This window comes from Camponotus floridanus, unplaced genomic scaffold (assembly GCF_003227725.1).
Source record: "Camponotus floridanus strain SB8 unplaced genomic scaffold, Cflo_v7.5 scaffold199, whole genome shotgun sequence".
NCBI classification, from domain to species: domain Eukaryota; kingdom Metazoa; phylum Arthropoda; class Insecta; order Hymenoptera; family Formicidae; genus Camponotus; species Camponotus floridanus.
In genome coordinates this window covers 135,277-152,079 of record NW_020229324.1, presented here as the reverse complement: position 1 = coordinate 152,079, position 16,803 = coordinate 135,277, and the positions used below count along the sequence as shown (strand labels likewise).

General features: G+C 24.5%; 2 protein-coding genes across 7 annotated transcripts in view; one reads left to right on the top strand and one right to left on the bottom strand.

Moving 5' to 3' along the window:
• LOC105249372 (5'-3' exoribonuclease 2 homolog) overlaps window positions 1-10,146 on the bottom strand; it is a 52,751-nt gene extending 42,605 nt beyond the window's left edge. Inside the window, exons 1-16 of one of the 4 annotated variants that reach the window (XM_025407955.1) lie at window positions 9,927-10,145; window positions 8,304-8,431; window positions 8,127-8,238; window positions 7,871-8,044; window positions 7,482-7,644; window positions 6,946-7,406; window positions 6,046-6,252; window positions 5,600-5,740; window positions 4,790-4,941; window positions 4,487-4,655; window positions 4,323-4,412; window positions 3,734-3,890; window positions 3,127-3,355; window positions 2,679-2,885; window positions 1,112-1,188; window positions 847-1,022 (exon numbers count right to left, since the gene is read on the bottom strand). In XM_025407955.1, the coding sequence (XP_025263740.1) occupies window positions 985-1,022; window positions 1,112-1,188; window positions 2,679-2,885; window positions 3,127-3,355; window positions 3,734-3,890; window positions 4,323-4,412; window positions 4,487-4,655; window positions 4,790-4,941; window positions 5,600-5,740; window positions 6,046-6,252; window positions 6,946-7,406; window positions 7,482-7,644; window positions 7,871-8,044; window positions 8,127-8,238; window positions 8,304-8,431; window positions 9,927-10,001 (2,580 nt within the window). In that variant the 5' untranslated portion in view covers window positions 10,002-10,145 and the 3' untranslated portion in view covers window positions 847-984. Of the gene's footprint in view, window positions 1-846; window positions 1,023-1,111; window positions 1,189-2,678; window positions 2,886-3,126; window positions 3,356-3,733; window positions 3,891-4,322; window positions 4,413-4,486; window positions 4,656-4,789; window positions 4,942-5,599; window positions 5,741-6,045; window positions 6,253-6,945; window positions 7,407-7,481; window positions 7,645-7,870; window positions 8,045-8,126; window positions 8,239-8,303; window positions 8,432-9,926 lie in introns of those variants that run through there. The other 3 variants (XM_025407953.1, XM_025407954.1, XM_025407952.1) reach the window with 3 other exon arrangements.
• A 1,019-nt stretch (window positions 10,147-11,165) lies between these two features.
• LOC105249371 (cyclin-dependent kinases regulatory subunit) lies at window positions 11,166-13,080 on the top strand. Of its 3 annotated transcripts, none has more exons than XM_025407957.1 (4): window positions 11,166-11,317; window positions 12,192-12,300; window positions 12,608-12,735; window positions 12,872-13,079. In XM_025407957.1, the coding sequence occupies exons 2-4, from the start codon at window positions 12,242-12,244 to the stop codon at window positions 12,967-12,969; spliced, it is 285 nt and encodes a 94-aa protein (XP_025263742.1). In that variant the 5' UTR covers window positions 11,166-11,317; window positions 12,192-12,241; the 3' UTR covers window positions 12,970-13,079. The 3 variants fall into 3 exon arrangements, with proteins under 3 accessions (XP_025263742.1, XP_025263744.1, XP_025263743.1); XM_025407958.1 differs by having other exon boundaries at window positions 11,167-11,317; window positions 12,235-12,300; XM_025407959.1 differs by lacking the exon at window positions 12,192-12,300 and having other exon boundaries at window positions 12,667-12,735; window positions 12,872-13,080.
• The last annotated feature ends 3,723 nt before the right edge of the window (window positions 13,081-16,803 follow it).

Sequence of the window (16,803 nt, the reverse complement as noted above, 5' to 3'; positions counted from 1 at the left end):
TTTTTATTACATATTCGTGTAGCTTATCTCGAGAGCTTTCCAAAACACTATAATAAAGTATTTCTTCATTGAGTACTTTTCGAGTTATGAGGCTTGAAATCATTTCTTAATTTTGCATAAACCATAAAATATCTAGTAAAATATTCATTTTTCGATTATTTTACCTTAATACTTTTATGTACAAAATAATGAGAGGAATCAATTGGTCTAAAGAAAACACATAGTTGTTTTAAAAAAAATATGTAATTGTTAATTGCAAATTACATATTTTTTTCTTAAAAACAACTATGTTTTTTCTTTACACCAATTGATTCCTCTCATTATTTTGTACATAAAAGTATTAAGGTAAAATAATCGAAAAATGAATATTTTACTAGATATTTTATGGTTTATGCAAAATTAAGAAATGATTTCAAGCCTCATAACTCGAAAAGTACTCAATGAAGAAATACTTTATTATAGTGTTTTGGAAAGCTCTCGAGATAAGCTACACGAATATGTAATAAAAAATAGAGGGTTTTATTTAAGAAATTGACGGTGATCTTCACGTGACTTTCAAATGACTCTCCCATGTCAAATCATTGTCACTATCTGATGGCCCCCTTCAAGCCATACAACTTTTGTCTGAAACATTTCTTTCTAAAGTGCATAATTTATGAAATATTCGACCGGTCCGGGACTTTTGAGACACTCTGTATATCAACCTGACATACCTGATTATATGTTTATCAGATTTATATTCCAAGTGATTTATTTTTCCAGATATTTTTTTCTATTAGATTTATAGATACTTATATACTAAAATTTTAGATTAGACATATCACATTTATAGAAATATCTTAAAGTGTATCACGACTTGCAGCAATATTTCTAAATATCAATGGAAATTATGAGAATGGTTACAATGATAAGAACCACCAATGATCCACTTATGTGGATACATCATATCGAGTATATCACATCTCCATATTTTTCTCTTCAACATTATAATTTTACGCGTTTGATAGATGTATCATTGACTTCTGAAATAAATTAATCAATGTGCATGCATATCATTGACTTCTGAAATATATTAATCAATGTGCATGCATATAAGAGTAAAATGACTCACCATGAAATTGCTGATATAAATTCACTGGTGGAGGAACATTCGCATACATCGGCGGTCTATTGTGATTTGTATGATGTCTGCAAATATAAATTTTGTTTACTTAATGTTTTGTCTTATTTAACGATTACATTAATGCAATCAGCCTAATCAAGATATTTTATTGAAAAGAAAGAAATAATAAAATAATACTTTCTCGAATTAATTTTTAAACAATTAAAAGAATTTTTTATATATATGTGTATAAATAATAGTTTATATAAGTATTTAAGAAATATTCACGAGAAAGAGAGTACTTGGTAAAATATGCTTAGATTTTGTATAACATATATTATTAAGCATTTATATAAGATATTCCTTTGTGCTTTTGTTATTTATTATTACTTTGTTCTTTATTTTTATGTATATATATATATATATATATATATATATATCTTCATATAAAATAATATTTAAAAACGTTTTATTTAATATTTGATCCTTTCATTATTTTTATTTGTATTATAATCGAGACAACTAAATAGACCTCTGTAACAATTAAATTATTCTTCTCTGTATAAAGTTTGCGTTGTATATGTAAAGTATGTAAAATTTTAAAAATGCATAGCTAACATGTTTTATATGCACAGAGAGTATCTACAAATCCTGTAAAAAAATTCCCTGAAAATCCTCTGCTCTTCTCGGTTTTTTTATTTTAAATAAAATTAGAAAAATTATTTTTGGATATAGCTTTTTAAAATTAATTTCTTCATTGTGTACTTTTTAAAATTTTTTACTCATATAATTAAGAAAAAGAAATAAAATATTTGAATAAATGAAGAAAATGAAAACTTAATTATTTAAATTTAAAAAATTTAAATATTAACTTAAAAAATATACTGAAAAGAATTGAATAGCTTTTATAAAATAATAATTTTTCATTACTTGTACAATATGTTCATTTTTTTATCACTAAGAATAACAATAAAAATTATCTATTATAATTATTTATTACAATAAAAATGATTTAATCTAAATTTAAAATAAAATTCTCCCTAAGCCTAATAAAATTCTAAATAGTTTTCTGATTTTTCAAAAAAGAAAAAGAAATCGTTCAAAATTCTAGATTTTCTAAGTTTCCAGGAAATAGTATCATTTTGATAAATGATAACAATAATTGTTTCATATGTTATAACAATAAAAAGTAGCAGTATATTCATAATAGATCCTTCTCGAGAAAATGCATTCTATATGTTATACAATTCTCATGGGTTATACAAAATTCGAAAATATAATTTTATTATGAAAGAAATCTTGCTTTAGCATTATAATGTAATAAAACATAAATGCTTGGTTGTAATAATATTTTTGAATTAATTTTGAAACAAAATAGAAAGGAAATAAAAATTTTTTTCATTATATAATTTGAAGTATGATTGAAGAGAATTTATATAAATATAGAAATAGGATATAGATAATTTATAAATATTTTAGTAATTTATATAGAAATTTTTAAACAACTTAAAATTTATCGACAAGCATTTATTATATTTATATGACATAAATGCTTGGTTGTAGTAATAATACGTACTCGACCATTCTATGTCCTGCTTGACCTAACGAAACGGATTGTGTAGACCGAGTAAAACCAATTTGCGGCTTCCACTGATTCCCATTATTGCGATTCATAGCTTCAAAATCTTGCGGCTTCAAGACACGCGGCGGTTCTTTAGCTCCTTTTAATTTACGAGCGAGGAAAATATGAGTGCTACTGTATTTAGGATCCTTGAATTTGACACTATAAATCGAGAAAGATATATATTGAGATTTTCAAATGAGATATCAAAAAATTATAATTATGTTAAATAAATGTAATTAGTTTACATTTTCAGCTATACAGTAGGACATGATAACTTGTATGACTAACTTGTATGACGTTGAAAGAGCAGAAAATTTTTTTTAGAAAAGTTATCTGCTATTATCATCATAGCTATTCGTGTCCTACTGTATTTGTATTTTGTATGTAAATGTATACGCACCAGTACACTTTATTATTCCTGACTGGCAAACCTCTCACAGGTGAAGGTAACGTACCCCCATCAATCACGCAATCTTCCGATAAGAGTACAGTGCCTCGCATGCCATTTATACTTATTTCGATCTCCTTATCAAATCCCATGTGATTCGTATATAAACCTTTTATAAAATTATAATTGCTATTCCCCATACCAATGTACAATCTGTCATTGCCGCAAATGTTTCTTTTTTCTAAAAATAAGAATGGGATATTAATATAAATAATTCAATATATACTTATATAAGATTTCCTTATATAAATCTTTCTGTATAACTAACATCTCAACTAATGATTCAGGAAGATGAATCAATATTAATTTCGAGCATGTTTGAACATATTTAAACTGTACTTTTATATATGATGACTTTTTAGAGAATAAAAAAGTAACATTTTTTAAATCGTTAATTTTTGGCAATAATTATCTAGAAAGATTTATATATATATATATATATATATATATATATATATATATATATAACTGGCATATCTAATTATATATATATATATATATATATATATATATATATATATATAATTAGATATGCTAGTTTAAAAAATATATCACTTACTTTCTGCTTCTGTCAAATTGTCGTAATATGGCATCAAAGCTTTGAATAATCTTTTTTCATCGACAAACGGAAGCAGAGCTACACCTTGCCATGCAAATTTCTTTCCATTTAAATCGATTTTAAAATCTTCCGGATAAAAATCAATAATTTGAGATTTCTGTAAATAAATAATACAATGAATACAGATAAATGTATATATGTTGTATATATTTTTTTATATAAAATAGAAGAAATTGTATGAAGCTGACGTGGCACAAGATAATGTTTTATATTAAATTTCAATTCATATGTCTGAAAAATAAATCAACTAAAGACAGTTATTTACAGCTATTTAAGATTCAACTTTTCATCATAATTTAATTTTAATATTTAATATATTATTATATATTATATTACTTATTATGTATCTTGTTATTCATCTAATGTTTATATCTTCCTACCTTTACTCATCATTTGACAATAAAAGATATTAAAAGGAAGAAAGATAAGAATTGTTTTCAAATAAATGATAAGTAATATAATAGTTTGCCATGCCATGTTAATTCGTAAAAATAGTCTAATATCATTTTTAACAATTTCTGATACATACTGGATCGGTCATTAATTTTGCCCATGGTGCAGGTACATGTTTTTTACTAGCAGCAGGAAATACTCCCATCAATTGCTCTAATGGACGAAACTGCAAAAAGAAAAAGTCATTAGATCAGAAAGGTACATGCAAATATATTTACATTTTGCAAATTTTTTTCTTACCGGTACAGTGTCTTTCTCAAATTCCGTAGAGAGACCACCGATATTAATAAAATCGCTTGCGAACGGCGCATAATGGTATGGGAAATACCATCTCCACGACGCACAACCTTGATAATAATATCGCAAGACCCAACATAAACCACGTACGTATTGTAAAGCGACGTTATTTCTAGAAACAAACGAGCAGATTAAACATTTATGTGTGGTATAACGCGTCAGCTTTCAAAATAAATTTTATTTATTAAATCAACAAACATTTGCAAATATAAAAATCGTGCTACCTATTTGTCACTCATTATTTACCTGAAGGCGAGATTATCTGGTGAGACGTCGAATTTAGATTCATAATACCGATCTTTGAAACCATCTTCCCAAAGTCGCACTTCATCGTGCGATTGCTCATCATCATCGTCGTCTACCGATGTTTCTTCAATTTTACGTTTCTGCCCTGGAATCTACATAATATGCAAAAATTAAGAGCAATGTGTATGCAAAGTATATGTAAATATAATATACAGGGTGGCCCCGAACATTCCAGCCAGACTTTGAAATCTTATAGGAAATTTAATTCTGAAGAAAAAATTTCGTATAAACAGGGGTCGAAAAATGCTTCCTTAAGAAGTTATCGCTCAAAAACCTCTGATGAAGGAAGAGCAAAAGGTGAAAAGAAAATGAAATAAAAAGAAAATGAAACTAAATAAATTTCTTGAAAAAAACGATAAAAATAAAAATCTTTTTCCTTTATGAAAATAAAATTTCTTTTTTTTAAACTAACTTTTATTTTATTTTCATAAAAGAAAAAGATTTTTATTTTTTACTTTTATCGTTTTATTCAAGAAATTTATTTAGTTTCATTTTCTTTTTATTTCATTTTCTTTTCACATTTTGCTCTTCCTTCATCAGAGATTTTTGAGCGATAACTTCTTAAGGAAGCATTTATCGACCCATGTTTATAGGAAATTTTTTTGTTCAGAATTAAATTTCCTGAGATCTCAAAGTCTAGCTGGAACGTTCGAGGCCATCCTGTATAAAAAGTGTAATTTTTAGAAAATCTCGGGTATGTAAAATTGTCAGAAAAAAAATCAAAGTTCTACTACAAAATAAAGTTCTTACTTCGGGTCTCAACATGATTTCTAAAGCATGATTAGCGTTTGTATTTTCGCCAGCATTCGTATTGTAATTCCTACCCTGTACGCGCATTTGATAAGCTTCGTAACGTGCATTTTCTATTGGTTTCACTGTCTGTCCAAGGGCCTGTAAAGATTTTTTCGGATTATTATAATACAAATATATAAAGAAAAATTTACCTGAAAAATTTCTTTTTACATCTTAACATTCATTTTATATAAATTTAACCATTATTTTTTAGATATTTTGTTTACAAAAGTTACAATTAAATTAACAAATTGATCAAATTAATAGTACAAATGAATTGAACGAATTTATGCTTCTTGCTGCTTGTCCCAATATTGTTGATTATTTATATAATTAATACTTAATTTAATATTAGCTTGCACATAATGTAAATTTAAGAAAACTAAATTTAGAAAAAATCTTACAGTAGGCGCAAATTGTCCTGCAGGAATCCATTTTGGTTTAAAGTTACTGATGATTTCTTGTCTCCTCTTTTTGTCCTTCTCACGTTGTTTAAAGGCCAGTTCATTTTGCTGTCTTTTCTTGAAGATCTCATCTTCTACATCACCAAGGTCTGACATTATTAATTGTACACGATCTAAATTAACATCGCCACTGTCCGTCAAAAAACCCTATGGACAAATAATTCAAAAATGTACCTTCTGTAAATATACTTGCCTCAATTTGCTTATTAAGATATATTTGATAGAAATATTTTTCCTATTTACTAAAGACACATTATTTTCCTATTTTTAAAGACACATAGAACCAAATTAATAATTAAATATATGAATGTAAATAAATATAATTAAAATTTCTGATTTTTTTAATTATAATGAATTATTTAATTGATATGATATTGAAAAGCTATAATCTCAGCAAATAATAAATGATATTTAATGATAAATTTAATGATAAATTTGAAAATTTTTATAATTATTGCTCTTCGATTTCATTTAAATTTTAAAAAATATTATCTTTAATTATAAATAATTAAATATAAACAATCTTTTACTTATTAATATTTTCAATATCAAAAAAATGTAAAAGATAAAATTTGATTGCTTTTTTATTTAATGTGGAGACAATCTTTAAGAAAGAATTTAAGCTCTTGAAACTTATTTGGAATAATATTTACATGTGGAAATTAAGAAATAGAAAAAATGAGGAAAATAAATTAAATTTTAAAATTTAAGAAATAAAAAATAATAATGTCCAATAAAAAAAATGTCTAAAAACTTGAGGATATTCTATGAATGTATCTTTTAAAAGCTACATGAATTAATAATTTTTCATTATTTTTTCTTGTAAGAAATATTACGTACTCCTGTTTTGTACACTGCTTTTTTATACAGAGCAACAAGTCTGTCAATTGCGCCTTCTCTAATTTCTAAAGAAGGTAAATGCGGCAGAAAATCATTCCCTACGAAGAAACACATGAACACCCAATCATCGACAGCTCGTTCAAAATCATATTTGAATGGTAGATTTGGCATATATAACTCTCTTTCTAAATATTCTCTGAGAATATTTAATCGCACAAATATGTACTGGCATTCAGATCCAAATGCATTTTCCTCCTGTCCCTGATTCGGTTCTGCACCTGTACACTCTCGCATTTCATGTCCTAACTGACCACATATATCGCATGGTTTTGGTTTATTCGGTTTGAACTCTTCACGAATAATTGTAAAATTAGGTTCATGCGTAGCAAGACCCAACATAATTAAATCGGCATCTGCTCCGCATAAAACATGTTGCGTGTTAGGGTCGTGATCAGGTTGTGCTGTAAAATAAACAAAAGTTATATAGTATTTCGATGACTTAGAAATGTAATATAAATATTAATATAAAAATGTACATCTTTGTCGTCGTATAAAATCCATTATTTTATGTTCTCCTTCGCCAGGGACATTAGCGTCACTTAATATCACTTTAATATTTCTCCAACCTGGGTCCTTATTCAAACGTTCATGAATATAATAATGCAAACATGCTGATAATCTTGCCATAAATGGTGTGCCCTGAAAATATAGAGAAGTTTTTGATATATAAATAATATACATATATTTTTATCAGTAAAATTTCAATTTAAAACTAAAAATTAATCAAAAAGTTTTAATTATTAAAAAATATAGATATATAGCTTATAAGACTCTTAAATATTATAATTTATGTTAAATAAATTTTTTAAAAATATTTTAAATAAAAACATATTTTGCTTTATATTTTTTCTTTGTTATTACAAACCGGCGTGATACAGTTACTATCGAAATGTTCTTCCTTCGGTTTTTCAGGAGGCAAGGGCGCTCCTTTATTGGCTAATTCGGAACGTATCCTTTGTATTTCATTAATTTTCTCCGTTGTTTCTTTCGAGGCCCGAAATCGTCGAGATCTTTGTTGATTCATTTTAGCTCTTGGCGCCTAGGTGATAGTATGCATATTGTAGTTCATTTTGTATTTTTCGCCTCCTCTTTTTTTATATGTTACATACAAAAATACTTACAACTCCATCAATTGCCATATAAAGCAACTTTCTTGGTCTGACAATACGAAACAACCTGTCAATGCACTCAAAAATAGCCTCCATCATTTCGTCCTCATCTTTAGGTGCTGGCCTGTTTTGTACACAAATAAAATATAAATAACTTGCAAATCTTTGCGACATCTCGCTTATACTCACTTATCTTCAGGATGTGTACAGGGATGTATTATGCCATTCATATCAAGATACAAATTATCAAATTCCACTCCATTTGGATTTGGGTCGGCAGAATTCACAGGAATACATACTCCATCTGCAGATATTGTCTAGAAATTTTCAAAATTTCAATTATAATACACTTACATAAAAAAAAGAGAAAAAAAAGATTAAGCTGTATAAGGTGTCCCTGAAAAAATAAAAAAAAAGATCATATAAATCTATATATCTTTCAAGTTGTACGGGCCATTCATCTGTGATTAAAGATCTTTTTTTATGAGAATGTATTGAAATTTCACAGAAATTTGATAAAATATGCATTATTCTTTCTTTTATTTTAATTATAAATTGAAAATGACATTTATATAATAACTCACTTTAAATCAAGTCTAAATTCAAATAAATTGAAACTTTGAATATTTTTTTTACTCCAATATACAGATTCATCATTATAGAATAAAGCTATATTGACTTATCAAAATGCAACATGTGCTGTTATTATTTTTACTGATACTGATATTGTAATTGATAAGAAATTTAGAAATTTAGAAAAATATTTAATAATTTCAATCTTATCAGGAATTCGATTTAGAGACAATTTTTAAATTATAGACATTTACAATTTGAAAAGAGAAAGTTTGATCATAAAATCGTATAACTTATTTTTTCATTTTCAGAGAGAAATGCATATTCTCAATATTTAGTGACTTCAGAAATATTTTACAGATATGCAATCTTTTTAAATTATAAAAATTTGCAGGAAATATTCTATGTAATTTCTTTGACTATTAGAATCTAAGATGATATGTTAAATATTATCCAATAGATGAGACAAAATATTATTTGTGAAAGAAGATATTGCATTATATAAAATAATATAAAATTAAGAACAAAAAATATTGTATGCAGAATTATCTTTTTATATTAAAAAAGAAAATTTCTTCTTTCTTCTCTTTTATAAAATATAAAAATCTTTGCGCTTATGAAAGAGCACACATAATTATATAGATATAACATATTTACATAAATATTTGATTTAATAATAAGGAAAGTATCTCTCATCTTTATAATAATTCAAAATCTTCAAAATAAAAAAAGAAAAAAAAACAGAAGTATTTCTAAAACAAAACTCTAAAAAATTACAAAATCTACAATGCTCATATATTTATAAGTATACAGTTATAAATATACTTAAATCCCTTAAAATAAGATAATTTGTTCCGATATACGTAATTCTCATAATTTGGAATTTTATAAATAAAAAAATTTTTATATTTTTTTCATCAAAATGTTGCATCTATTCACACATATGTGTAATAGTTATTCAAAAACTCTTAATATTTCCTAATATATCTTTTATAGCCTTTACCACATGCAACCAGATGTTACATGTATGTATTTAGATTTGTATGCACAAGTTGAAAATTCCAAAATATATACGTATCATATTAAGAAAAATTCGACCCGAATGTAATAGTTTTGTTTATTAAAACATTAATCAAAAATTTCATTAAAAAGGCACAATATAAATATAATAAGATATATAAAATATATAAATATATAAATAATGCAAATAAGAAGAAAGCATCGAGTAATCTAACCTACCTTTTGCTCGATGCACTCGACAATCACGGAGGGATACTTTCGACTCAACCAACGAAAAAATGCTGGCACACCCATCGTTTCTTCGAAACTTACTCAAGAAAATAATATAAACTTTTTTTTTTAAATCAATCACAACACTGTTATGAAAATGTAACAATACATTATTTTCAATACGTAGATGTCTAACCTATAGAAACGTACGGAGTAATAACTTTGTATCAACCATAGCACACGAGACACGACGAGTGACGAGTAATGTTCCCATTGGTTCATATAACAAGTTTGTCGAACGTCTTGATTGGTTGCATTCAGAGGATTCAATAGTTGGGCAACATTACTAGATTTTCCGATCTAACTCGACGCTGATTGGTCGGACCTGAAAGTAGAGACCAATCACGTTCGATTGCTACTTAGCGGTTGAATTCCGCTGAATGCCATTAGCTATCGAATAGAGAATTTTCTAGTGACATATGGGTCAGGATTTTCGCGCATGCGCAACGAACGCGGCTTCAATAACGTATTGAAAAACTTTTTTTTAGAAATTTTTTCGCGAGTGACCAACGGCACATCTTTTTGTCTACGAATACATATTTACATGTATATATAATTGTAAGAAATTTAATTAAGCTGGAAGAGAGAAAAGTATAAAAATTTATTAAACAAAACATTTTTTGAGTTAAATTAAATTTAAATATTTTTAAATATTTTTAAATATTTTAAATATTTCATATAAAATATTTAAAATATTAATTATAATAATTCTTAATTATAATTATAATTAAGAATTATATTTTAAAATATAAAAAATATTTAGATTAAAATTTAAATATTTTATATGAAAAAAAAAATATATATATATTTTTCTTGTTTAAGCCCAAATTTTCTATATCTATTAAATGATACATCTATAGTGAATTGTCATTACTAGAGAACCTCTAGGAGAGAGAATGGACAACTGATCAAGCTTTTTCATGATTGGCTGGCAGAAAATGTATCAATTTTAGCTATTGCGACGCCAATGCAAAATATGATGACACACAAATAGGACACACATGACACACATATATTAACCTATTTGTGTGTCATCATATTTTGCATTGGCGTCGCAATAGTTAAAATTGATACATTTTCTGCCAGCCAATCATGAAAAAGCTTGATCACATGTCACATGATCAGTTGTCCATTCTCTCTCCTAGAGGTTCTCTAGTCATTACTATCTATTATCGCGCATGCGCGAAAAATCGCCCGTCAACTGTCATTATAGACCTCAGATCAGGAGCTGTAGGAGTTATAAATGTCTGATTTGTGGATTAAAAAGCGTATTATATATTTTGGATCTAGAATTGAATCAAAGGAACATCTTGGATTTAAGATTCGCTTTCGGCTTATACGTTAGTACATATTTGAATAAATCCAAATTTTGAAAAAGATGTTTTCAAAATCGTTCTTCAACTTTTAACCGTAGAAATTTTGTATTTGTATATAAAATATATATATATTCCAGTATATATATTTGTATCTCGACCATTTGTTTCTTATTTTTACTATTATTTTACATTTTATTTGCTATTTTTTACATGTTATTATTTTACATTTTCATATATTTTATATTAATACGTTTTCTGCATTGATGATTTGAACAACATATAAAATGTATTTATAACACATATAATGCTTTTTTGTCAATTTGTCCAAAATTGTTGTTGCCTTTGGTGATTGACCTTAAAAGAAAATAACATGTTTTAGATATTAGATTTTTTGTAATCGATCAAATATATGAGCGTATATGGAATTACAGTATAATCGATGAATCTATATATTCAAATATTAATTATATTTATTACAAATGTATGAAGATGTACGTTTTAACCATGTTATAATATTTTTATGAAGTTATAAGAATTTTTATTTTATTAAAATGAGAAATCTATACATTGAAATTAAATCGTAAACATGTAAAACACACCTTTATATATATATATTAATTTAATTTGTAATTATTTATTTTATTTTCATCTATTTTTATTAGTTTCATTTATTTTACTATTAATATTTTTTTGCTGTGTCAGTATAGACTCATTATTTTATTAAAATAAAATATTAATATATCAGTATTATATAAAGGCTATTGTATAAAAAACTGGTGTTATATAAAATTTTAATTTTGTAGAAATTTTCTTGTATTCTACATAATTATCACTAATTACTTTTTTTTTTAGATGAATTTGTATATAATTTGTATTTAATTTACTTTCTTTTTTCTAGATTATCCAAAATTAAAGATTATTGATTTAATTATTTTTTAAAGTAAGAAGATGCCAGTAGATCAGATTCAATATTCTGAAAAGTATAGCGATGATAAGTACGAGTATAGGTAATTTGAATTATTAAATATCTCTAATGAATAGTTTACAGAAAATAAAATTTAAAAAGTTAAACAAAATGATTATTTAGAAAATTAGATTTTTAATATATTATATAGTTAGAATACAAATTTTGTTCAATATTTAAAAAAAATACAATATATACCTAATTATATATATATATATATATATATATATATATATATATATATTATATTTCTTAATTTAAAGATTTAGGAATATTAAAAATCTTAATTTCATTAAATTTAACAAAATTAAATTAGGAATCATCTAATTTAAATTTTAAATTATTTATAGGCATGTAATATTGCCATTTGATCTTGCTAAATATGTTCCAAAAACTCATCTCATGACAGAAACGGAATGGAGGAATTTAGGAGTTCAGCAAAGTCCTGGATGGGTTCATTATATGATGCATGGACCAGGTATGATTTCACAAATAAAAATATACATGAATTTTAATTATTAAGAATGATAAAAAATTATTACACAATATTGTTTATAAATACTCAGTTTATAAAATATTTTATAAATATTGAGATTAAAATTTTATTCTTTTAGAACCACATGTTCTGTTATTCCGCAGACTGAGGACCGATCTTCTACCATCTCGATGCACTGCTTCACAGAGAGAACAGACTGTTGTGCAATGTAATTGAATTTGAAATAATGATTAAATGTAAGATTATGTCAATGCAAATAAGATGTGTGCAGTACGCAACTATATTTATAAATATGTATTAAAGATGTATTAATTATTAACATAGAAATGAAATCTTTTTTTATTTTATTGATTTCATCTATATATTTTATTGATTTTATATTTGAAATGCATAATTTAATCCCCTTTAAAATTTAAATACTTATTCAAAATTTAAATACTCAGACATATTACTCTTAAGAAAAATCTGAATTTTCTATTATACTTAAAATAGTTCATATTTCAAAAACCAGCGTTTATTGTATATATGTACGTTGATATTATTTACTTTGTTTTTTTATTGCAAAAGAATAATTAAATTTTATTAAAATTCTTATTATCTATTTAGTAATGAATAATAATTATTAAATAAACAAACGCTCGTATTAAATTCTTTTATACACTCTTATATTGTACTCCCGTATTACTGACTTTGGCAATGTGGTGAATGCTTTTATACTGATGCTAACATTGTGTATAACATTGTGTAAAATTATAAATATAATACATCAAAATACATATATATATTTCTACTTTTAACACATTGCCAATTATTGTTGCTAATTTTTTTCTCCTAAACAAAGTTCAAATAAATATAAATATAAAAATCGACTTCTAAACATTCATCTGAATCGCTTATAACAAATTTTCAAAATAAACATGCATATATAAACTGTATAAACATTGCCTACAATTCACTATCCCAATGAAAGAATTATAAATTGAACTGTCCCACAGACCATTGTTGTTACATTGCAATATTGCTGTAATGTAACAACACTGATTTGCGCTGTATGGAGTGTCATTAGCAGTGTTTGCTGTAGATAATTTCAAAATTATCTAGATAAAGATAAAGATAAAAATCCGTAAATTTATCTTAGATAAGATAAAGCTGATTTTGCTTTTACTTAATCTAAATGAAAGATGACATAATTATTGCGATAATCTGGATAATTATCTAGATATTTTTGTTTATTTTAGAAGACTATAAATATGTAAAAAATGTGACGCATTATAAATGAGATATTAAAATCATAAACACATATTCTTTCTCTTTTCCTAAAGAATATTTAAATAATAGCAAAAATAAGGTATATAAATGATATGATAAATATTTATTTATTAATTTATATTTATAATACATTTATAATATATTTGTAATATATTTATAATATATTAATAAGATATAACAATTATAATATTATAATATTATAATGATGTTATCTCTGTGACAGCTGTAGCTCATATAAATTTCTAATTTTATTTTTAAAATCTCTAATTCCAAATTTTGATTTTTATTTGTCGAAAGTTACTTGCAAAGTATTATTTATAAGCATTCCTTGCAAAATAAGGAACAAATAAAAGAGTTATTAAATAAAATATAGTGCAGCACTATATACATAATACACATATAATAGAACACATAGTACAAAAGAAGAATAAAAGATTTTATTCTCATTTCAGCAAATTTGTATTTTTTATAATCCATAATTATTATTTATTTCTATTATATTTAAGAATATTATTATTGTATGTATTATATATATGTATAAAATATATTAATATTATATATATATATATATATATATATATATATATATTATACATATATATAATACACACACACATATACGAGATAATATTTAATATAATATTTATTAATAATTATTGGCTATTCACACTAATACTTAATACCGATGCAATCTGTTTTAGACAATCGACTTAACAGAATTTACAGAAAATTTGAGGTGTATGCAGCAATATATTTCAAATATTAAAAGCAAGATACAAATGCGCTTTTTCGAAATCAAAAATCAACAGACTTACTTTCAAAATTTTGTTGAATACCGTCAAAAATAACCGTTTAATAAAAGTAAAAATTGTGACGCGAATACATCTATATATCTTTTTTACAAATGCTTTTTATGATGTTTATAGTTTTCGATTTATTATTTATGCTTATGTGCGTTAATAATATAAGATTAAATGCACGTGCATTTACAAGGATTCATTTTAATCTGCAATTTACTGATGTTTTTATTTCCTTATTAACATGAAGTAAAGCGAAGTGTAAATTATATTCATAATAATAATATATTAATAATTATAATTAAATTATATTATATTATAATTAAATATATAATTAAATTAAGTGTAAATTATGCTCATAATTATAATACATAAATAATTATAATTAAATTATGTTATATTATATGAATAAATTTAATTATATTAAAAGAGAAAGTATCTGCAATATATTTAACATTATATTATTAATGTACTAAAAATGTATTATCTAATTTGTATTCTGATTTATTTTTTTTTAATTGTATTTGATTTGTTCTATATTTGTAACTTTATTTGTTAATATTTATGTAAATTTAATATAATTTTTGATTTTTATAATAAATCACATGGCACAATTTTCTCATACATCTATATGTATATTTCTCTATACTTCTTACATATTTAAAGAAATGTAACATCATAGACTCAGTTTAACTTCATAGACTCTTGCCATGGTGGAAAGAATGGACATATTGTCAAGGTTTAAAAGTATTGTTCCATTCTCTTAGCAATGAAGATTCTCCTTAGTGGTGAATATATTAAAAGGGAAAAGAAAAATTTAAAACTAAATTTTTTAATTTTCTGGCTTGTCCGGAGGATTCAAAATTTATTAAAGACTCTTTAAATCTAATAAAAAATGATAATAGAACATCGATTAGGTTTTTATAAGATTTTTCCGATCAAGATTATATTAATTTTTTTTTTTTTTTTATCGCGAAACTTGCGAGGAATCCTATAGTACTCGACTTTATAAAACCTTGAGAATATAAAACCCAAGTAATACAATTTTCTCCACAAATATATACCTATCATTTAACAGTTTATGCGTGTATTAATAAATTTATTGTTTTACTGTTCTAGACAAATCAGCGAGTATGTAGCATTTACTGTTATTATTAATCATGTGTCTTCTACGGAACAACTCAAAAAGGTAAAAATTGTATGTATTTATATCCATACATGTAAAATAAATAACTATGATGTGATAAATTTATGATTTAATTATTGAAATGTTGAATATCAAATTAATCTATTTTAGATAAGCAATTTCCTGATAGATAAACTTACTAATGCAATAGAAGGTGAATATAAGAAGATATATATTCGTAAGACAGCAGGTAGATTGAAAGTAAATATATATTTTACATATATTGTTATTATTATATACTCATTATTATTATATACTATTAATATATACTCATTTTTAATTATTAATCATTGATTTTATTATATTGTTTTTATATAGAGTATATTAGTACTACAGTCTCAGAGTATCTCAAAGACAAGCAAAAATTAATGTTACATTATATTCTTCTTATAAAATAAACATATTTTTATTATTAATTTCCGAAAATAAAGTGTTTTTTGAATATTGTAATTTTTAGTGCATGGGAAAATGAGAGCGAGCAAGCAAAAGCAAAAGAGAAAGAAAACTTCTTTACTTAGAAATTTTAGTAATCTTAATAAAAACCGATTTATAAGATTTAAAGATAGAATTTATAAGTTTTTAAATATTTAATATTAAAAATATTATATTTGAGTAAAACATGAAAAATAAAAAATTCGATATAGACATTTCGAAATTTCGATATAGATGTGACTCATTACATGACATTATTTAAATGAATTATTAATTTCCACTAGATTTACACACTTGTACAAACTTATTCACAGATTTTATATAATTTCTTATGTGTAATTTAAAATTAATTCTTTTTTTATAAAA

Coding starts and splice junctions, on each gene's coding strand:
- LOC105249371 (XM_025407957.1), top strand. CDS start 12,242: ATGCCAGTAGATCAGATTCAATATTCTGAAAAGTATAGCGATGATAAG. Junction 12,301..12,607: donor GATGATAAGTACGAGTATAG/GTAATTTGAATT, acceptor AATTATTTATAG/GCATGTAATATTGCCATTTG. Junction 12,736..12,871: donor TTATATGATGCATGGACCAG/GTATGATTTCAC, acceptor TTATTCTTTTAG/AACCACATGTTCTGTTATTC.